Here is a 22,863-nt window from a genome sequence, read left to right as displayed (position 1 = left end):
TGGTTGCTTCTGTTGTACAGTGAGGGTAAAGACGGGCTGGGCTGGCTTGGGGTGGGGGGAATGTGGACAGTCCCAGAGGTGCTGGCACACGGTTAGCAGCAAAGGACAGCAAGGATTTTCATTATTTAGTGCCAAGCATTGTACTGGATAAATCCCAAGAGGTTATTACCTTAATATTGATCATTTACTGCACAAACATTTTTTTGAGGACTTTCTGTATGCTAGGCACTAGTCTGGTTACTGCAGGTAAACCATCCAACCAACCAACCAACCAACCAACCCAGCAAACACACAAACAAAAACACAGAGGACATCTCTACCCTGAGGGAGCCAGAGCCTGCAAGGGGCCTCAGATTCCTCCACTTTGCATTTGAGAAGATCCAGCCTCTAAGGGGTTAAAATATCAGAGTAGTAAAGTAACAGGCCCCAGGTTTCAATGGAGATGAGCCTGTATTCAAGTCTAATCAGCTCTGCCTGGTTCCCAAGCCCACATTCTTTCTACTCCATTAATGTTGGTGTTGGATCCCTGATTTAAAATACAAACCAAAAACCAGGTGGCGGGATGTGTGAGGACTGCAGATCTCACCCCACCCCCACTCTTACGGATGGCGTCAGAGCCTTGGCCTGAAGGTCTCACGCTGCAGTGTGCATCTGCAAATGATACGCTTTCTGATTCTTTCCTCATTACTCTTTACTAATTCAGCAAATATCTGTTGAGTGTTGCTCCTAGTTAGGATGCAGTGGAACTGTGCAATACTATCTTGGTCTACAGGGAGGTCACTGGCTAGTAGGGATGAGGGGCCATAGCGGAGCCCTAACCTGCTCTCATGTGAAGGAGGCCATCTCTATCCCAGGACCGCAGACTTCCTTACAGGTAATTACATGTTCTTTCCATGACTCATTGACACATGTGTGGTTCGTTTCCATGCTTAGAGAAATCTTTCTTTGATGCACAAAAAATTGTAGGTGTGACATCCATACATCTGAGGCTTGTTAAACTTTCAGCTTGATTCAGATTTATGGCCCAGTGAATTCTTAGCTGTAAAGGATGTCACCTTTACAATGTTATTTGTTCATGACCTTGAAGGTCCGTATCGTCCATGGCAATTTTGTTGAAGTCTGAATTGAGCCCCATGAGCTGAAATACTGATGAGCCGGAGAGTGTTTGTTAGACAAGGGAACCTAGCCATCACTCAACATTCCATCAAAACTCGACTTCATGGATCTCAGGAAGTAATAAAGTCTACTTAGGGTCATGGTTGAGGTTACCTCAGGGTATCCTAAAGCAGCATTTTTAGGAATACAACAGTGTCATAGTGCAGAGTTTATTTTGATGGAATCACTAAGTCCCTGAAGGACCATTTAACACTTTCAACTATTCTTGATGGAAATGTAGGAATATACATGGCAGCATTTGGGCATGTGCCAACAGCTCAGGATGGACAATGAAAGAATACCAAGGCCAATCCACCCACTTTTTTTTTTTTTTTTTTGCTGGTTATTGACATCACTTAACCTTTGTCTGCAACACTTTCTGGAGCTTGACCATGAACGACAAGTTCTTCTTGTCCACCTGAGACTGTGGACTGTCCTCAGAGAGACCTCACCTCCATACTCTCCAGCCAACAGACTAGTGGACTCACCTTTGTCTAACTGACCTCCAGCTTCAGTTTCCTCATCTGAACGGCAATAATCATAGGTTTTGTTTTACTGGATCGTTGTGACACTTAGTTGTCGTATTTATATTTGTAATATGTAATGTCATGACGTCTCTGTCTTCCATTCTTGTTATAGATAATAAAATCGAGGGTATGTTCTTCAAAACATAGCAACTTTAGGAAATGCTGGACAGGGTTCAGATGACGGCTTTGTAGTTAGGTCCTGCAGAGTGACACCGAGACCATGCCTGGTGCTACTTGTAGGATGCAAGGGAATAAGAAGCAGCTGTTGATCTGACCCAGTGATCAGTAAGTCTCAGCCTCATTCTTTTTCCACTCCCACCCTTGGATGGATCAGCCACCTCTCCCCACTGACTTACCCACCGACTAGGGCTCTCCCTCTGGGCTTTACCCTGCTCTCTTCTGGACCCTCACTCACCAGCAGCTCTGTGTGCTCCTGGTCCTAAGCCTAGGGACACTCTTTGCTGGTGGCCCCTTTCTGGTTTGGGGTGCAGACCCAGCCCTTACGCCTCCTGCCCAAGCCTTCCTCTGTGTCTTCCTCCTCTTAGTCCTCGGTAGCCACCACAGAGACTCCAGCCCAGCAGTTCAGAGCCGCCTCCAAGTGTGGGTTCTGCTACTTGTTAGCCAGTGGCCCAGGGCCTCTCACTCACCTCTTTGTGTCTCAGTCTCCTCATCAGTAAAGTGGGGATAATAACCCACTACCTCACGGAGGTGCTATGAGGTTAAATGGTTAATATATCCCTAGTGCTTCAAACGGAGCCTGGCCTGCAGGAGATCCCAGGGAAGAGCACGCGTGCCCCTATTACAGGTTCTCGCTCCTCCCACTCCTCATTTTCTACAGCCACCCCCCCCATCTTTATAAATGAGCACTGTCACCGTTGATGCTCTTCTGATCATTGTCACAGGCCTAAAATAAAATTAATAAATTCTTTCCTCTTGTAAGAGGTTTGAGCTGCTCTCCCTTCCTCACTAAAGTTTAAACCCAAAGGGTCCTCTGAGCCCAGGGAAACCCTGGATGAACCCTCTTGCTTCACTTGCTCTTAGTTGACGTCAGAGTCACCAACTTTGGAGGACACAGTAATACACTTTTAGTCTCCCCCTAGCTCTGCTGCAGATCACACCTCCGACGAGTGGGTGCGGAGGATAATGGTTGTCTAGGTGACTTTTCAGGAAAGGGAAGGCTGCTTTTGCTAAAAACACTGACTGTCACTGGGGCCTGCGGATGTCTCACAGGTGACTGGAACAGGGTGAGTAACTCCGCCTCTCCGTCTTCATGTTCTGTCCCTCTCCTGTGCTGCCTTAGCCTTGGGGTCAGACTCCACTCAGCTCTGCACGGAGACACGTGGATCATCTGAGACGTGCTTGGTCCAGAGCTATAATGCAGGGTTCACGAGACTCACCCAGTCTCTCTCCTCCCTCTTCGAGGTGAAGGACACCATCAGTCATCGTGACGGGAACACTGGAGTACGAACGAATGAGAAGAGGCGGCGCCCGACTTTCTGGAAGGTCTCAACCGATTCCAAGAAAAGGCGTGAACATGCCTGGCCTTCACCAGCCTTGTCCCTCTCCCTTGTCATCCCTGTTCTGCGTCTGGAACCCCTCAGCTCCCAGGAGAGGAGCGGCTGATTTGTGAGCAGAGCTCTGGCATGCTTCTCCCTTCTTTGGTCACTGAATAAAACCTTTCATTCTCCCCAAAACTTGTCTCTCAGCTGATCTCTCTGGGATGGGCTTCCAGACCTGGGTTGATGCAAAGTTTTAGAAGTTGCTTGGCTCAACAGTGAAGTAAAAGATCCTGCTGGCTCTCCTAGAGTTAGCACTTCTGATGCATGGTCACCTGGGGGACGGTGGTGTACGTACTTTTTTGGGGGATTTGGAGGCAACTGTGTCTACTTCGAACTGGCTGAAGAGCATCCTAACACTGCCTTGCTCTGACATCCTGTGCAGAGCCGTGGAGATGGATTGCACCTGTGCAGACCGCCTACTGCTCACCTCCCTTTCCTGCCAGTCACCTGTCCCACACCTCAGATCAGCCTGTTTCTTCACCCCATAAATACCCCTCACCCTTACCTTTGGGGAAGTGGACCTGAGCCGGGGGGCTCCCCCTCCTCTCATTTGGCTGCTGTGGGAACGAACTCTTTCTCTTTTTTCTAAAACTCATTGCTTCAGCGATTAGGCATTGCTTTGCTAACATCACCACTACCCACTGGGCACAAAATATGACCTCTCCCCCAGCCTGTGCATTACCACCATCTTGCTATTTCCAATGTGCTTATATGAAGAAAAAGTTCAATTAAATATTGCTCAAAGGTAGAGGTCTTCAGTTAACCAAAGAATAAATTTTACACGCGGAAGTAAATTTTACATTGGACAGTTGAGTTTCTCAATTATGCTACCCATCAAATGACATTTGTTTCATTTCTGTCACAGACTCAGATGCCCCCAGCACCAGTCACAGTGTGTTTCAAGGGAGAATTAGTGGAATGAGCTTTAGAATGTGCCACAGGAGCAATTACCCCAGAGATGATTTGATGACACTTGTCTTGTGCATCACTGAGAAAAACAGCACAGCTTTTCTTGTGTGGAGCAAGTATTTGTGACTGACCCCAATGAGAGAAAATTACCTGGTAATTTAAAAGTGCAAATTCACATTACCTAGTATATTCTTATACCCAGTGTGTTCTTAACATATATCTATACCCAAAGAACCAAATTCTTACCTATAACTTTTCCAAGAAAGAGCGCCTTGGGGGAATTGAAGAGTGTGTCCGATGAACTTGGCAGATGGTAACTCACAGAAGGATAATGATCGAGCTGTAGGAGAAAACGAGACACTGTTAGAAGAAGGTGACTTTCCTGCACCAGAATCAAATCTTCCCTGCAGGCGATGGCATGTCTCTTTGAATTCTGGTTTCCAGATATCTTATTTTATCAGCGTGGACTCTGAAATATAGCCCAGGAAAATGGAAGTCATCTCTTCCTTCACACAGGTTATTTGAAAACAATTTGAACTAGTTAAATGAAGAATTGTTCTGATTTGATCTGTGGGTGCACATTTTCTATGGATAATTTGCCTGTTGGACTTAAGATTCTTGCATGCTTTAATGGAGTAAGAACTGCTCCATCTAATCTCTAGTATTGAGCTCTGAAATAGACAAAGTTGTGCCTATAGCTTTGAGTTTTCTTTGTGCCCTTTCACGGAGCTATTATGTTCACTGTTTGGTATATCTGCTACAGAGCAAGGTGGGTCTTCAGATGTGAGAGCTTGCCCACACATTTACACCCGGGCCCCAAATGCTGCAATTTGACATTGTTTTCTTGCTTTTCACACAGAGGATGACTTTTTGCCTCAGGCAGGGGGAGTTGGGAAGCCTCTGCTCAGGCAGAGCTTGTTCTTCTGGAAGGGAGGGGAGTTGGTAGCAGAGGGAGAGAAATGAAGAGATGGAAAGAGCATCCTGAGTATGGCTTGCACACGCACACTGAACAAGGCCCGCTTTGGGTCACATTTCCCATGTGCAAAATACAAACGGTGGAGTCACACATCAAAGGCCTTGACTCGTCTTTGTGTCCCCGCATAACAACTTCTTCTGAGTTGCTTTTTAAAATAGATGCAGTCTAATCCCAGCAACTCAGAGGCTGAGGCAGGAGAATCTCAAGTTTGAGGCCGGCCTGGACAACTTCATGAGACCCTGTCTCAAAATAAAAAATTAAGAGGATGGAGATGTCTGTGGAGGAGAGCCGCTGGGTTCCATTTCCAGTCCTGACCACAGGCCAACAAAGAGAGACGCAGTCTAGTGTGTTTCCCCAGAGCTTCCTGGGCCCACCAGCGGAAAACCTCTTTGGATCCATTCATTCCTCCGGTGTGAGTTCCACACCTGCTAGGTCATTATCATGGAAGGGGTGGGTCATAAGAACACAGGCCTGGGTCCCCTGCGGGGCACTCCTGTGGGAACTCTGGGGACCAGGTGGAGGAGGGAGCTAGAACAAGCAGCCACTTGGAAAACTTGGGAAATGATAGCCAGTGACTGGTAACAACGAGACTGACTAGGCCAAGAGGCAGGAGGCCTGCCATGCTGGGGGAAGGAAGGTGAGGTGCCAGGAAGAAAGAGTGCAGGGCAGTGGGCATCATTCCCTCCATGCTCGGAACTAGCTCTGTGGATGAATGAGCGCTCCTTATTAACAACTCTCTATAGCCAAAACATGAAACTGCTCACTACAGACTCGGAAACCATTGAAAGTTCAGGGTCGAAGCATCATCACATCTCAGGAATTTTTGAGTCGTGATCTGCCAAAGTGGTGCTGTGAGTTTTTGTGCATTAGAAATATGATAACAAAAGTTGGGGGGAAAAAAGGAAAAGAACCCTATTAAAGCAAACATATGCGTGTTTCACTATCATTTTCAAAATGTTATATACCGCCAAATGCATCTTGACAAAACATTTTTTTTTCCAGCCAGAGAATCTTAAATATTTTAAATTTTAGAAAATATCTTCAGAGCAAAGGCTACCTTTTCTGTTAATACTAGCTGGCTCCTTTGGCGCCACCTGTTGGCAGGCCTTGGTAACGGCCGCTGCTTTCACTTGTCACAGTCCCTAACTGCCAGATGTGGAGGGAACCAAGGCCTCACCGAGATGGTGGGCTGCAGTACTTCTTATAATTTAATTTCTTTGTTGAAGAACTTAAAAAATGGATACAAACAATATGTATCCATTATAGAAAAATAGTAGTGCATATTTTCAGGAAAAGACTCAACTGGTGATAATTAATACTAATTTAAAAATGTATATTATTTGTTTTCACAAAAAATGCGTGGAATCCTACAGATATCTGATTTCGTTTTATAAAACTTAGCAATGCATTATAAACTTTTTCCTGTGTCAATAAATATAAAACTGAATTGCGTCTTCTGGATGACTAGTATTCTGTTGCATGCAAAATACAGTATGGCACAGTCTTTAAAAGGTATCAAATCTTTGTGTTCACACATCTGTACTTTTTGTGTCTTCAGGTACAGTGCTGGGCCAAGCTCATGGTAGGCTCTCAATGAAAATGTGCTGGTCTTTGCTAATACCACCCTTAAAGCCTGTGCTCAGAGGTGACCTGACCACATGGTGGCCCCTTGCCCTCCCTCGGCTGTTCTCTGGTGGTCACTTTCTATAATTTGAACTGAGCTCCCAGTGAAAGTCCTGGTTTCTCTCCCTAAGTTTGCCCCCTTTCTGTATCTGCATGGTGGATGGCTTGAATCCTGATACTGAAATTTACATTTATTTATACGAAATTTTACTTCTTTTGTTTTGAAATACAACAATGGTCTGCTCAAAAGTTTTTGAATCTTGATTCTGTCATATTAGTGATCCTGCTTGGTTTTATATCTAAAAATACGATGAACACTCTTATTCTCAACTCATTAATAAAGTCATTACTTAAAAACACACAGAAGTGGGCAGTGACAAATGATTCTAATCCAAATTACCTGTTCAGTTAGGAAGAAAACATTTTATAGCAATTAAAATGGAAAATATGATAAATGTTAAAGGCCCTCAGAAAGCCTTAACTGTCAAGGACGAGGCTGGAGCTCAGGAGGAAGCTCCCAGTAAGAGAGGCAGAGAGGGTGGCGTGGGGGGAAAACGGAAGAGAAGAACATGGTCCATGTTTCCTCATCCCCAGGGTCGGGGACGGGAGTCTCATTCCTTCTCCCTCACACTCCTGCCTGCTCTGCGCCTGAGAGGGACGGTGTGGGCAGATGAGGATGTTGTGGGGGATGAATTGACATGGACAGGTCAGGGGAGTGGGCAGCTGATGGCTTGCCTGGCATGACCACGAGGCGGTGCTGTCCCCCTGCTGAGCACAAAGACCTTAGAATAGTGACATCAGACAAGGCTTGTCTGTGACTGCGGCCACAAGGGCATAAGACCACCCTGGAATTCCTGAACAGAGATGCAGTGGACAGGATAATGACACCTACCCTCCTAAAATACTCATGTTCTAGATCCCAGGACCTGAGAGTGGACCGTCCTGCACAGCAGGAGGGACTCTGCAGATGTAATTAAGATGAGGATCTTGAGACCCTGAGACGGTGGTGGAGGGTGATTATTTCCGGCTATCTGGAGGGGCCTTGTGGAATCACAAGGGTCCTTACAGGAAGGTGAAGAGGAGGAAAGTTCCTTACGGAAGATGAAGAGGGTGAAGAGGAGGAGAATTGACCATGGAGTTGAGCAGCTGGGTGCATGAGGAGGTGACTGAGGAATGCAGGTGACTTCTGGGAACAGGAAAAGGCCAGGAAACAGATTCTCACCACCTCCAGAGGCAACCGGCCTTCCTGGACCCCGACTTCAGTCCATGCAGACTCCTGACCTCCAGAAGGGTAAGGTAATAATTTGTGTTGTTTCAGCCTCTAAATGATGCTAATTTATTACAGCAGCAGTAAGAAACTTACATACAAAAGAAGACCCCGTGAAACAACAAACAACAATGAAAGAGACCATATTCCCTCTCCCGGTCATGTCTCCAGTGCCAATGTATACACCTTGATTCTGTCATTAACTTATCAGTGATCCTGTTTGGTTGTGATTTGTCTAAGAATATAATAAACACTCCTCATCTTAATTCATTCATAAAGTCTAATTTAAAAACATTGAGCAGGAATCTCAGTTGGCAATGGTAAATAATTTGAATCCAAATCCACCCCACCTGCTTCTTAGATGCAATTTATCAAGAAAGAGACCCAGTCGCCAACCTGCTTTTGGACAGCAGAGACCCCTGCCTCCTGGGACCCTCCTCACCAAGAGCCCGTTCCTAAAGTGAGCTCCTGAGTGTCTCCTGCCCAGACCCCACCATTCTTCAAGGTGTACAGGTCCCTTTCTCTCAACGGCCAATTTACTGCCTCCTAGCTCCAAATGCACCCTTCAACACACACCTTAAGATCCACCCCGCTTCCTGCACACAGCTGTCCTTTAAAGTGGGCACCGTGTAGAGGGTGCGCAGGGACGTCACAGGAGGGAGGGCTTCCTGTGGGGGAAGCAGAGGGCCCAGTGGTGCCTGCTGAAGCCATAGGCTAGAAGTGAGCCCTCTGTGCCCCCACACCCACCCTGCAGGGTGCTGCCACCTGGCCCACCTGCACTTGGGGGTGGTTTGCTGCTCCCCAACATGCCAGACCCCTCCAACCTGGCCTGAACCTACCTTTACCAGCAAGGTCTTGAGGGGTTCAGAACACAACACCCCAAAAAGTGCTGGTCTGGCAAATCAACTGCTTCGAGGGTAAGATGCTTAGAGACCACAGATGCAGGAAGGGCACTTGGGCCACTGTTTTTCTTGCTGAAAGCCGGAGACAAACTCCCCTGTGAAAGACGCCTTCCCTCAACTAGAGGCAAGGGACATTCTTATCTCCAGAAAAGGGGAGTCAAGGCTGAGAGAAATCTGTGCCCCAAACTTCATTAAAGTCAACCCCCACTGCGTTTGCCGCAGCCCCACCTGAGCTACTTCTTCCCCATCACTGCTGAGTTCACCTCTATGTGAGGACCCAGGCCCGCCACCCGGGGGGGGGGGCTTCACCTCCCCCTGACAGCTCTCAGGTCCAGGTGGCAATCTGCCTGGTTCTCGTGCAAATCCCTCGCAGGTCAGCTTAATCCTCAGGGCAGCTGGAGACTAAGAATGAAGAACGTGGCCTCCCCCACCGTCAGGAACCCTCCTCACTTGTCCTTGCCCAAGTGCCCGCTCAGCCCCGGTGCCTGTGGGAAGCTGAGCAGGGGACCCTAGGTTTTACAGACATCCTCCGTCACGGCTCCTTCTCTTCTTACCCGGCCCTGTGGGCTCGGTCCCCCACTGATCTAGACTGCCACACACGGGCCTTTCTTGGTGGAAGACAGGGTTCCGTGGTCTCGGCTGCAGGGCACCACTACAGGAGAAAGGGGGGAGTCCAAAGTCAAAGAGGGGGAGGAAGGATTGGCCTTCCTAGCCACACCCCGTCACAGAGAAAGAATGGCCAGCTGCAGGGACAGTCCCTCTCACTGAACTAGCCTGGTCCTGTCAATTAGGAAGGCAGAGGATAAGCTACATTTTAAGTATTTACATTCAAAAGAGAAAATGCATTAAACCAGAAAAGACAAGAGAAGCTCTACCTGAGAAGCCAAAGGAAGTGAATGACACATGATGTCATTTCACTCCCATTGCCAGGTGGCCCCTCTTCTCAAATGAACCCTGGTGCATTTGCCATGGTGAAGTGTAATAATTTCAAGGTAATTTCTTTGGGGTCCGAGTGAGCTATTTGGCTGTCCATTTAGCTGGTGGTCATTTCCCTGGCAGTTAAGAGGCGATAAGAGATCGTGTAATAGAGTCTCATTAAAATTAAAGACTGTGACTCCATGTGCCCCAGGACAACCTTAAGGGGACACTAATTTGTTCAACATTCACCATGAAGCCATTAAAAGCATACTGATGCAGGCTGGGACGCAGGTCCTACACCGGGAGTTAAAGCTTTAATGCTGGTTCAGGTATTATTTTGCAATTTCAGTTCATTTCCATTTTAAAGCTATAGTTTGCGTTGGCAGACTTAGAAGGGACTTCACCAGCTGTTTATTTTGGGAATGAAATGGAGAAGCTAGAGGAGGAGCACAGAAGAACCTAGACAGCCTGGATTATTTTGGATGAAGAGAGGGGCGGGACACCCTCTCCTGAGATGAAAGGACCCAGTTCCACATGGGCCCTGCCTACGTGGTGGAAAAGTATTTCGGGGTTCAGTGGTTTCTTGAAGGTCTGTGATTTCTTGTAGCCTTTCCCAGTCCCTAATTGTGGGTGATACTTGGAATTAGCTCAGAGATATAGCATTTAGAACATTCCATCTTGATGAATGTTTTTATTCCAAGTTGAATCTGATGGCTGAACCTGGGCAGAGGCCAATGCAGACAGATGTTAGGTGACAGAAACAATGACCTGCTCAGCTAGCGTCCCTGGTCCATAGCCACCGTCCCTTCCAGACCTGGAACTCCTACAGACTGCAGAGAAGAGGGAGTTTGAAGAGCAGAGACCACACCTCCCTGCCATCCTAGTCTCCATTCCACCTGGGAACAGGAGAGGGGACATCTGCAGGCCTAGGGCCATTCCCAGTGTTGAATAGGAAAGAACAGGACAGTCCCAGGGTCAAGGGTAGATCCACCTAAATGTTTTCTGCCTCTTCTGATTCTAGACCACTCTATGTTAGTGGAGAGGACACAGAACAACTGTGGGTTGGAGTGAAAGGCAACAAGGTGAGGTTAGCTGTGGGTCTGTCACCAGCCTGGTGGGGCAGCCCTGTCTCTGTTCCTCTTCTAGGGACCATAATTCAGGGAGGACAAGGACCATGCCCCAGTTACCTGATACCACAGATGTCTGTTAAACATTGATCACTGGGTAGACAGGTGACAGACCTGGGTGGCTGGGCCTGGGGACAGCACCTGACCCCTGGACTTCTTTGCTTGTTTTTTTTCCTGCAGCACCTTATGATCCATGTGAAATGGCCTGTAACACGTTAGGTGCTCTCGTGACCTTTATGAAATGGTCATCACTGGCTGAGCCATATGGGTACATGTGCCTCTGGGTGTGTGTGCAAAGCTTTGGGGACACTGACTCTGACTTCCATTAGAACTTCCGTTCTCAGAGGAATAGTGCTCTCTGAATGACTCAGGTGGCTGAACCCGCATAGACTTTATGGCCACCAGGCTGTGTGAGCCGCCTGGCTCCAGCTTGTACCACATGCAGGAGACCTGCCGAATGTTCATCTGGACGTGATTTCTCATGCCTGGGGGTATTCCCCACTTACCTGGAGTCCTGAGTTCAGCCTAGCCCATTTTGGGAACCATGTGGCAGAAAACCCCCAGCCCATCACTGTGGATCAACATGTCAGACTCTGGCCAACTCCTAAGCCATGTGACAAGAACAACCAAGGATGCAGACCACAGACCATCTGAAGACTGACTAGCCCTACGCTGGGCTAGACTACGTGGAGGACTTTGATTTAATATTTAATTATTTTTAAGAGAGGCCAGAGGTGGGCCACCCTCCAGTGAAAGCAGACAAATCCATCTCCTGAGCCCATCTCCTGCCTTCACCTGGGTCTGGGGGCTTTGCATCCAAAGACCAGTGAAAGGAAACTTGGCCTGCATAGCTAGGAAGGACTCGGCTCAGTCCTTTTTAGGACAGAATATACTTTGCACAGGGGAACAAGGGCTCTCTCCATGTCTGGATCAGCTGGGATTGAGAATGCAAAACAAAGAAAAGGAGGTCAGTCTCAATCTAGGCATTTCCTCTTGTTGCCACTGCACTGTCCAGCGGCAAAGGTGGCTTGAAGGGCCACCTTTCCCTTCTTTGGAGGCAAGGGCAGGACTTTGTGCTTTCTTGCTCTCCTTGCGAGGGTCACTAGGGAGCTCCTACAAACCAGTGCCTAGGAGATGGGTGGAAAGAGGAGAGGCAGGCTGGGGTGGGGGAAAGGGAGAATAGCCTGGCTCTGCCCTGAACATCCGAGTCATGTTCTCAAGTCACTTGGACTCCAGTTTCCTCACCTGTAAAGTGAGGAGGTTGGACCAGATCATATTTTAAAGTTTCTTTGAAAATGCAGCTGCGGACCTCAGGAGTAGTATTATCCCAGATTCCTGGGGTTTTGAGCAGGATCTTCTTGTGCTAAGAACCAGCTGCAGGGTACCACTTGGAAGATGTCCTTGTGGGACATTTCTCCTAATAGTGGTGATGGGGATAGGGAAGAGGAGTTACGGCCCCACAAGTCTGCAGTTCTCCCAGGTTCGGTCTTGAGGCCAAGACCACATAGCAACTGTCATCTTTGCTACATGAACCTAAATATCTCAGCAAATCTGGCTCCTGACATAAGGAAACACTTATATACAGGTCAGGCAAGTCAGGGATTCTCAAGCAGGGAGGGGCCTGAGAGAGATCTAGTTTATCATCTTTTCATAAATGCAGGGGAGGGAGAGGAGTCCCTGGGAGAACTGGTGACTCACTCAGGATCCCATGTGAGAAATGGTGGCATTGGCCTTGTCTCAATATTAAACTTGATGCTCTTTTCCACAAAGGTGTAAACCTCAAGAAATAAAGGATTTAGGAGACAGACAGATCTTTCTTGGCTCTACATGTGTATAATTTCTCTTTTAGAGACACTGGAAGGCTTCATGTATGGCTTGATAAGCAATTTTAAATGAGAGGTATTATAAAAATACCCATTACTATTGTCACTATGCCAACATTATTATGGTAATGTGATAAGTAAAATATAGTTGGCTGTAAGGCCGAGTGCAATTGGAGTCCTGCCGTATTGGTGTAATTAAAAGAATTAGTGACTCCATTAGGTGCTTCATGGTATATATAAAAAATTCCTCAAAATAGTAGAAAGAAAAAAATTTGCTTTCACACATTGATCTACTTTTTCTAGTCTGATACGCCACCTACTGGAAAAAACACCAAATATGATTTAAAGTGTATGATTTAAAAAAAAATAAATCAAGAAAACTGATTTTATATCAATAACTCCCTGAGTTTTTCTAAACACCCGTGACCGGGTACAGACATTCTCATTCCAGAACGGGTGCAGCTGTTCTTTAATAGTATTGATTTCAGAGATGTTTGCAGCAGGAATGGCTACGACACTATGTTGTCATTGTTTCAAAGAATCTACTCAGAAAAAACTCAGCAGTCTTAGGTTTGTGTCTTTGACTTCAACTTTCCTTTTTAGCAATAGATATGGTATGAGAATAGTTCATGGCTGTGATATACTCTGTATTTAAAATCACAGTAATGACCATCACCCGTGGTCTGCATAGGTGTCGGGAGCTTTAGGTAATAATGTACATAATCAGCATCAGTGGATTCGTTAGGGTACATGTTCGCTGATGACCTCAAGGTAATGAGATTTTAGGAATAAAGGGAAACATACATGTGGGAAAGGGGAGGAAGAAAACAAGAAGAGGGATGAAAAAGAAAGTTCGAGCGCTTTTGAAAACAGCTGCTGATAACTAATGTTGCTCACGTGGCTCATGTTACGGCTCAATCTTTACGGATTAGATGAAAAGAATACAGAAGTTTGAGTGAGAAGGATTTTGAGAAGCGGAGCTTGACGGAACCGCGAGGCCTCCTGGCTTCGTCTTTCTTCACTCTGTGACTGTGGGTTTTCCAGCACCTGCTTCCAGGACTTGTGGCAGTGGGATCCTGTGAGTTCTGAGGAGCCTCATGCCAGGGAGCTTAACAAGGTTGTCAATAAAAAGGAAGCCACCAGCGGGGAGCTGCGTCTGTTAGCCTGGTGTGGGCGGGTGTGTTGCTGCTGGGTTGTTTCCCTGCCCAGGTTGGGACTGGCCCGTGTGGAAGCGGGTGGCTACTGTGATGTCAAATGCTTAATGCAGGCCCTCGCTGTGACTGGCCAGATCCTCATCTGAAGAGGCGCTCCTCATAAATCCAGAAGAGCAAGCAGGCTATTGTGTCAACTGGGGGCATCTCTGGGCACAGTCCTGAGAAGGGGACACCCGTCCAGGAGTATACCTGCCCCCAGGCCACCAGTGCACAGGTGAGTGATTATCACAGGGTAACCTGGCTACTGAGAGGGTGCACACTGCGAGGGCTGAGCACACCTCCTGCTCAACAGACGTTCAATAATCCACTCAACTCCCGACAGGTCCTAGTGCACACCTGGATCTTCTGGTGATTTTGCTGACCGGTCACCCTGTGAACTGGGACCAGAGTTAAGCCGACCATATGCAAGAGAAGATAGACTCAGCTGCATTCAAGGTGCTTAGATTCTTGCTTGGGAAATAGGACTTATGAAATAATTAGGAAATAACGTTGTATAACATTATATAAATCAAATATAGCTGGGCAGGATGGCGCACCCCTGTAATCCCAGCTGCTTGGGAGGCTGAGGCAGGAGGATCATGAGTTCAAAGCCAACCTCAGCAACTTAGTGAGGCCCTAAGCAACTTAGGGAGTCTCTGTCTCAAAAAATTTAAAAAAAAGGGCTTGGGATGTGGCTCAGTGGTTAAGAGCCCCTGGATTCAATCCCTAGTACACTACTCCCCCCAGAAAGAAAATCAAATGTAAAATAATAAAATGTTGGGCTGGGGATGTGGCTCTAGCGGTAGCGCGCTCGCCTGGCATGCGTGCGGCCCGGGTTTGATCCTCAGCACCACATACAAACAAAGATGTTGTGTCCGCCAAAAACTAAAAAATAAATATTAAAAAATTCTCTCTCCTCTCTCTCTCTCTCTCTTTAAAAAAAATGTTACACAAAATTCCAAAATTATGATATGTAGAATAACTTCCATCATTATTCAGCACTTAGATTGGCGGAGTGGAGACACTCTGAAGTGGAACACATAGACCTATTCTCTCCCAAGTAATGGAGGGCCGTCTCATCAGTCCTCAGGCTGGGCTTTGCAAAGGAATGGTAGAAGATGACAGAAGGTAAATGGGAGATAGATGGCGGAGAACGTGGAGAGCCAGACTGCAGAGTGTGGGTTTGGTTCCTAAGGGGGTAGGGTTTCAGGTTTTTAAGACCTATTTATCTATCCCTCTATCTACTTATCTATCATTTATCTTTATCTATCATCTATTTTGTATTATATTCCTGTCTCTCCACCTAGCATCTCTCCATTATTGATCCTCTAGCTACCTATTTATCATCCATCTACCTATTACCTATCTCTACCTATCTATTATCTATTATATTCTGATCTCTCTACCTACCATCTCTCCGTCATTGATCATCTACCTACTTATCATCCATCTACTCATTATCTACCTGTTTATTGTGTATCTGTCATCGGTCAAACTGGTGCAGTGTCTCCCCAGGTTTCTATTGTCATTTGTCACTACAACTTCTCTATGAAGATGTCAAGTCCAAGGTCTGTGTTTGCTGAGCACCCAGTCCTAAATGTTGACAACCTGCTTTGGGAAGAGTCCACTTGTTGTACGTAACAGTGGAGAGACCTGGAGAAGGGTGAGGAAGGAGGCGGGAACCCAGGAGAAGGAATCGAGAGAAAGCAGCAAGCCCAGCACCGCGAGGTGAAGAGTTGTGGGAAATCTCTCTAGAGGAAAGGGGCAGGAGAACCAAGGGACACTGGCACGTGACATTCAGCAATGCTACCACGCGGTGCATGCCCTGGGGTGCTAGTGCTGAGTTTCCCTTGGTAACTTAGATGGGGCTACTTCTTCTTGGCTGGAAATGCTGTGGATCATGAGACACCCACAGAGGAGCCTAGGAACTGAAAGGCGTTCTGGGGAGGGCGTAGCTCTCACCCAGATGGGAAAGGCTGGGGGAGACTGTGGCTCAAGGTCATCTGAGAAGGTTCCAGGACCTCTCCCCCAGGAAATGAGAACCCTCCTGAGAAAAAGAAAATCCTCAGGGCTGAGAAGAAGTGGGCCCAGAGAGAAGGGGGATTATGGGCCTGAAAGTAGGAAGAGACTGACAGTTTCCAGACTGGATGTCTGTTCAGCCACGGGGCTGCTGACCCCGAAGGCGCAGGCGTGCCTGGGGGAATGTGCATCACAGACGGGGAGCACCGTGCTGGGGAGCACCTTCATGGTCTGATCCCCAGAGGCAGAGCAGATGGATCCTGCCTATCTCTGCCATCCATATGTTGGAGGCTATGATGGAAAAACGGGGCTGGGTCTACGGCATGGCTGGGGACCTGCCCAAGGCACCCCTTCTGAGCAGCGTGTGGGATGACGTTCATGCAGAAGATGGGATTAAAGCTGCCATCAGGACCACCAAGGCCCGAGGCTGCTGCTTAGGATGGGACATGCCCGGGACGTGAAGCCTGCAGGGGCCTCCATTAGTCTGCTCTAGGTCAAGAGAGAGCCAGCGAGAAGAGTGGTTATGGCCAACTGAGGAGAAGGGCCACCTTGGCACGTGGGAAGGTGCCTGTTTTTTTTTTTTCTCCCTCTCTTCACCAAATGTGTGCTTGGAGCCTTGGGCTCTGAGCCTGACTTCAGGGAAGGGAGACTGAGTTTCACTGTGTGGCCAAAGATTCGATCCATAAGCCATGACCACAACCCCTGGGAGAGCTGTGGACACCAGAGCTCAGGCCAACAACCCTGGTCTGTGATGCTGTGCCCACGGTGGCACCTCGGTGTTCAGAGAGGCAGGTGGGCGGGAGGGATGTCCTGAGGACAGGGGAGATTTGCCTCTGGGACGCTCCTGAATCTCGCCCTCTGCTCTCCCTTTGGTCGGTCCTTAGTGTAGCCTCATACAATCGTGACCCTTAGTTCTTCCCTAAGTTCTGAAATTCGCTCTAGCAAACTGTTGAACGTGAGAGATATGGAAATCCAGGGGGCCGTGAGTGATGGCGGTCCCGAGGCCCCCAGGCTTGAAGCTGTGTCCGAAGTGAGGGATGCCTGTGTCCTTAAGCAGTGAAGTTTGGTCTAACTCCAGGCGGTAGGTTCCGGAAGTCTTTGCAGAGGGTGAGTTAAGAAGAAAGGGTTAAAAATTAAATGCGAATGTATAAAAGCTGTGGCTGAAATGTGTAAGTTGAGAGTCGATAGGATCTTCATGAGGCTGGGTTTGGGCTTAAAACAAGCATCGTGTGTCCGCTTGGGTCATGGCAGAAAGTGCTCGCCCAAGCACTGCTAAGGAGAAGAGAGGTCTAGGGAGAGTGGGGGCCTTTGGGGACCTCAGCAATGCTAGCACCAGGGACTGGCCTTGGTAGGAGGGCATCACTATCCCTAAGCCTGGAAGAGCAGGAAATGGGCCTGTAATATGGGGCTGGGGCAGAGGGGTCAGCGGATGGAGCGGTGGCTGTGACCAGAGGGACAGAGCCAGGTTAGGCAGGAGAGTTGGGGCCAAAGCAGCCCCTGATCTCTCTTACCTCTCATTCTCGTTTTCCTGGCAGAGTCTCACGGACGACAGCCAAGGGTCAGAAAGCTTAGCTGGCCACCTCTGGGGCCCAGTGTGGGGTGACTGGCACCCTCTGGGCAGGAGAATGCCACGTGGAAAGAAAACTCTAGCGATATCGCAGGCTCATTTATTTATTCAATCAACCTTTATTAAGTGCCTGTGGTATGCCTTTCAGTGTTCTGGGGACTTGGATACACAAGGGTGAGCAAAAGTCCCGGATCCTAGCCCTCACGTGGCTTCCTTCCTAGAACGGGTGGCACTGAAGAACCTCATGCCATGTACCATGTTGGCAGGTGGGAAATGTTGGATCTTTCCTCTCAAATTAGAGCAGAGTCAGAGGGATCTGGTGTGAGGAGGAGGATCTGACTTCAATCTTCAATAAGACCATCAGGGCGGCTCACTGAGAAGAGGGGATTTGAGCAAAGGCTTTTAGGATGTGAGGAGTTAGCCCTGGAGACACCCAGGAAGGAATGGAAAAGGCCACTTAGTGTGAATCCAGGGGTGAAGCCCGTGAGGCCGCTGGGGGGTGAACGGGGGGGGGGGGGACAGGGTCCGCGGAGCTGAGCGCAGAGGGCAGACCCGGCTCGTTCCTGTGGGCCTTGCAGGCCATGGCAAAGACCCTTAGAGAAATGGGAAGTTCCGAGTGGAGAAATCACAAGATCCGATGCCCGTCTTAACAGATGGGAAAGAGGAGGTGTCGAGATGCGCCCCTAAGGGCCAGGTAAGAAGCCTGAGCCCAGCAAGGAGAGGCCTGCTGTGTGACGGAGGCCCAGGCCCGTGCAGAGCTGCGGAAGTGCTCAGAGCGACAGGGATCTGGGTGTTTTCAGGCAGAGGAAACAGGATTTTCTAACAGACTGGATGGGAAAGAAGGGACCAAGGAGGTGGGAAGAAATGAGAAGCAGCCCTGAAAGTCCAGGCAGCAGCGGTACCAGGTACTACCTGAGCGTGTAAATGAGCCAGTTGAGTGGGTTGTGATGATCTTGGTGAGAGAGCCACCGGGGCAGTGGAGGACAGAGGCCCAGTGGGGAGTGGGCATAAGAGGAAGTGGGGGAAAGACTCAAGTGCTTGCATCTGTCAAAGGGATGGTCTCCGGAATACATAAAGAGCACCACAACTTAATCATGAGAAGGCAGACAGTCGATGAGAGGAAAAGGGCCAAAGACCTGAACAGATACTTTACCAAAGAAGATTTACCAGTGAGAAATGAACATGTCAAAAGCTGATCCACTGGCTGTCAGGGAAAGGAAAAGCCAAGCCAAAATGATATGCCATAACAAAAATTTTAAAAAAATGACAATATCAACGGGTGTGGTGGCACATGCCTGTAATTCCAGAGGCTTGGGAGGCTGAGGCAAGAGGATCCTGAGTTCCAAGCCAGCCTTAGCAATTTAGCAAGGCCTTAGGCAACTCAGAGAGACACTGTCTCTAAATAAAATACAAAAACGGGCTGGAGGTGTGGTTCAGTGGTTAAGTGCCCCTTGGTTCAATCCTCAGTTACAAAAAAAAGAAAAAAAGACAATATCAAGTGTTGGTCGATACGTGGAGCAACTGGAATCCTCCTGCTTTGCTGGAGGGGATATAAAATAAAAACTAGTTTTTTTTTTTAACAAAGTTAAAGATATACTTACCAAGCAACCCATCAATTCCATTCCCAGATACTTAAAAGAAATTTTAAAAAATCCATATATACACAGGTATGCAAATGCTCACAACAGGTTATTCATAATATTCTCAAACTGGAAAATATGCATCTCTATCCACTGAGAGACAGATGCAGAATCAGATAGTCATATAGTTTATAAATACAATGCTACCCAGAAGTTCTAAACAACTGCAGTTACACAGGACAAGGATGAACCTTGGCATCATCATGCAGAGTAACAGGAGCCAGAGAAAGACCACCTGTCCATGATTCCATTTGTATGAAGTATGGGACAGGCAAAGCTCATCTGTAGATCTGTAGAAATAGAAATGTGCTCAGTGTGTGCTTGGGGCAAGTGCTGGGTGGATGGACAGGAAAGGTCCTGGGGACACCCTCTGGGTTGACTCTGGTGGTGGTTATGTGTGTGCGTCTGCTAGCACTCATCAATCTGTGCACCTGAAGTGTGCGCGTTTCATGGCATGCAATGCATGCAATGCACACTTCCTTAAAGTGGATTGAAAAAGGTAGTAGAACTGCAAAAGCTTAATTGAAGCAGCACAGATGAAAGCATAACTACTTCTAGGAGTTAAATTGCAAAGAATTTTTAATTTTTTAATTTTTTATGGTGCTGGGGATTGAACCCAAGGCCGCATGCATGCCAGGCAAACACTCTACCAACTGAGCTATATCCCCAGCCTAAAGAAACTTCTTAAGTGGGGAAAGTGGGATGAGGAGGAGGCTTGGTTTTAGGGTGAGTGGAACCCCCCCTTATTTGCCTGCCAATGGAGGCGAGGACAGAGAACACTGTACTCATGCCCTCCAGGGAGTGAGCAGGTTTAATGGGAGAGTGGAAACTTAGTTTAGTTAGAATGACTTTGCCAGAGGGAATGGTTGAAAGGTGACCCTGCTCCAGGATTAGGGCAGATCCTGCTGCCTTGGGCGCCCACTACTTTGGGGTTCCTGTTGAGTTCTCGCAGGGTTCTGAGAGAATTGGCGAGCAGCGCCCGGTGGAGGGAGTGTATTCCTGGGAAGTGTGTGTAGAGTGCCGGTGAGAGTTCCGGAATAAGGGTTGCTGTTTGAACCTACAAGGCTGTGTGGCGGCTTGGTTATTTTGTGCCCAGCCAGACTGCAGCACCCATGTTCTTTCCCAAGAGTGAATGCATTTAATTTTATAATCAGAAAAATACAGTAAATGTTATAAAAAGAATAGCATTTCCCATATTTGGTCATGTAAACACAGAATGACCGATGCGGTGAGACTGATGGCCAGTAAGGACCCATCCGATTCTACAATTTTTCTAAGTACACATTCTGACTGAAGTTGACCATTGACCTAGTAGCTCTCAAGGAAGAACTTGAGGAGGTTTGTGATGATCATCTTGGTTTCCATGAACAGGGAGGGAGGTAGGAAAGGATATTATAATAAAAAAAAATACCCAGAAACAGAGGCATCCAAAGGTTTATGTCAAATCTAAGTCCACGGAGTCAGTGGTTGATATCCGGTTTAATACATATCACTGTGTGCTCACTGTGGTTGAAAAGAACATGGCTGATTCCCTGGGACTCTACCTTTACCCTTCACCAATGTCTTAACTTGTGTTTGTTTTGTAAAGGTAACATTTCTAAGCTGATTCTAAACTGCAAAGCCTGAGTTAAAGTGTAAAAGACCGGGCATTGTAAAGTTTCCAAGCTGCAGAGCTTGAGTTAAAAAGTGAAAGACTAGGTATTGTTAAAATTCCTCTGCTACCCCCAGAACCTGTAATCCCTGTAGCTGTTAGGACAATACTGGAACTGCCCAGTAAATATTTCCACTGTTTCCACTGGTTGTCTAATAACCTGGGACTCTGTGTAGTATGTCACGTAGTCCTTGAGGCCCTAAAACCAATCAGTTTGAATGTGTACCCCACTTAGAAGTGACCAATCACCCCTGCCCAGACTGTTCCCGCCAATGAATGTACTAATCATGTCTCAGAGTTGTTGTTCAATTTTCCCGTGCCTCATGATGATTTGTTCTGATGTATGCAAAGCCCCCCACCCTCTCCAAAAAGTGTACTTAAGCTCTGCTTGACCTCTGCTCTGGGCTCTGGGCTGCTCTCCCTTCCTGAGTGAGCCTTGAGCCCCAGCATGCTGGTTCAATAAACTCCCTCCTGCCAACTGCATGAAGCCAGTCTCTTGTGTGGTCTCTTCCTCCGACGTTTCGCCGGACCCTTACAGTTTTGCTTAAAGACAAGACACCACTCTCTCCCACGGTCACCCCCTAACTCATGGAGATAATGGTTTTCCTAAGTCCAAGGCATTCACTGATGGATGGTTTTTCACATGATGTTTTAAACTATGGGTCGGAAGTTTGTTCCCAGTGTATCTAACAGGCTAAGATAAGGGCTCTGGGGTCTAAACCTCTTTAATGAAATGGCATTTCCCTCTCTTTTAGCTGGTCTTTGGGTTTACTGGTCTGCTCAACTTGTGATTGTGGGATGATTCTCATTTAAATGAACTTGAGTTTGTTTCCTTAATGGTTTTTCAATAATGCTGAAGATGCCCTGGGACCTTTTGTAATCACCCATGGTAAAGGGAGAAAAAGACTAATGGTAAAAAGGAACTCATCCTGCCTGGTTAAAAAGGTTACCTTTCTATTGATTCAAACTGTGATACAGGCAAAGTCCTTCCTGCTAAAAAGGTGGCTCAGCAAACACTGTCCTTCTGAGTGCCACGGCTCACCCCCTCTTCCCCATCTGTTAAGACGGACATCCCATCTTGTGATTTCTCCACTCGGAACTTCCCATGGTCCTCATTTCTCTGGGGAAAAGCCAGGGTCTTTGCAAGGCCCACAGGAACGAGCCACATTACTCTCCCCATAGGTTCTGGCAGCAATAGCAACATTCAGGATGGAGTCTCAAAACTGGCATTATCAGAGGACTGATAACCACACCCTCGATTCTACTCCAGGTGAAAGAGCAGAAGGGCGCAGGAAGGCCGTTATATAGAGAGTCACTTCAGAATACGGGGATTATAAATGCCACGGGTCTGCGCCCCACTTGATGACCTGCTCTGCTGGCTCTAGAACGTGGTAGAGCTCGGCTCCCTGGGACGGCTGAGGTTTGAACACTGTGTTTGGAGCTCATTCCAGGAAGTGGCTGTGGGGAGGGCTGGGGAGTTTAGTAGAGGTGTGCAGGGATGGAAAACAGGAAAGCCAGGCAAAGTGAGGAAAGGGGCACTGCGTCCTGACGCAGCCCTGTATGAGGGGCACTGTGTGTGTCGGATGCGTGTGCATGTGTGTGTGTGTGTGTGCGCGCACACTTTAAGGTTGTAGCAAAATGGGCTGACGTTAATCCTTAGCCTGGGCTTATTAGATTTGGCTTTGGATGCCATTGTGTGTTCAAATCTACTCTAGCAGAGGTGCAGCATGTGCAGGTCCTGAATCTCATGAGTGACCCTAGATCCACTCTGTGCCTTGGACCAAACCCAGCTCTACTTTGAGCCCCCTTCTAGAGACGGTCTCTGTCCTCACATTCTGCGGGGACTCCCTGGGCAATCTTGGGAAGAAAGAACACACTGCTGAGGCCGGGTTGTGGCGCAGTGGTAGAGCGCTCGCCTAGCATGCTTGGGGCCCTGGGTTCCAACCTCAGCACCACATTAAAAAGTAAATAAATAAAACAAAGGTCCATCTACAACAAAAAATTAAA

At 47.8% G+C, this 22,863-nt stretch overlaps 1 protein-coding gene and 1 long non-coding RNA gene across 2 annotated transcripts in view; one reads left to right on the top strand and one right to left on the bottom strand.

The window, feature by feature from the left end:
• The window catches only part of Cntnap2 (contactin associated protein 2), a 1,898,037-nt gene that overhangs the window by 107,670 nt on the left and 1,767,504 nt on the right, over positions 1 to 22,863 (bottom strand). Inside the window, exon 21 of the mRNA XM_005326627.5 lies at positions 4,397 to 4,490. Within this exon, the coding sequence (XP_005326684.2) occupies positions 4,397 to 4,490 (94 nt within the window). The remainder of the gene's footprint in view (positions 1 to 4,396; positions 4,491 to 22,863) is intronic.
• On the top strand, positions 2,696 to 3,376 carry LOC144375488 (uncharacterized). The gene is made up of 2 exons (XR_013435482.1): positions 2,696 to 2,926; positions 3,105 to 3,376. It is a non-coding gene; the product is annotated as an uncharacterized LOC144375488 (long non-coding RNA).

The sequence above is a fragment of the Ictidomys tridecemlineatus genome, chromosome 2 (genome assembly GCF_052094955.1).
Source record: "Ictidomys tridecemlineatus isolate mIctTri1 chromosome 2, mIctTri1.hap1, whole genome shotgun sequence".
NCBI lineage: Eukaryota > Metazoa > Chordata > Mammalia > Rodentia > Sciuridae > Ictidomys > Ictidomys tridecemlineatus.
This window is presented reverse-complemented; position numbering and strand designations above follow the sequence as displayed.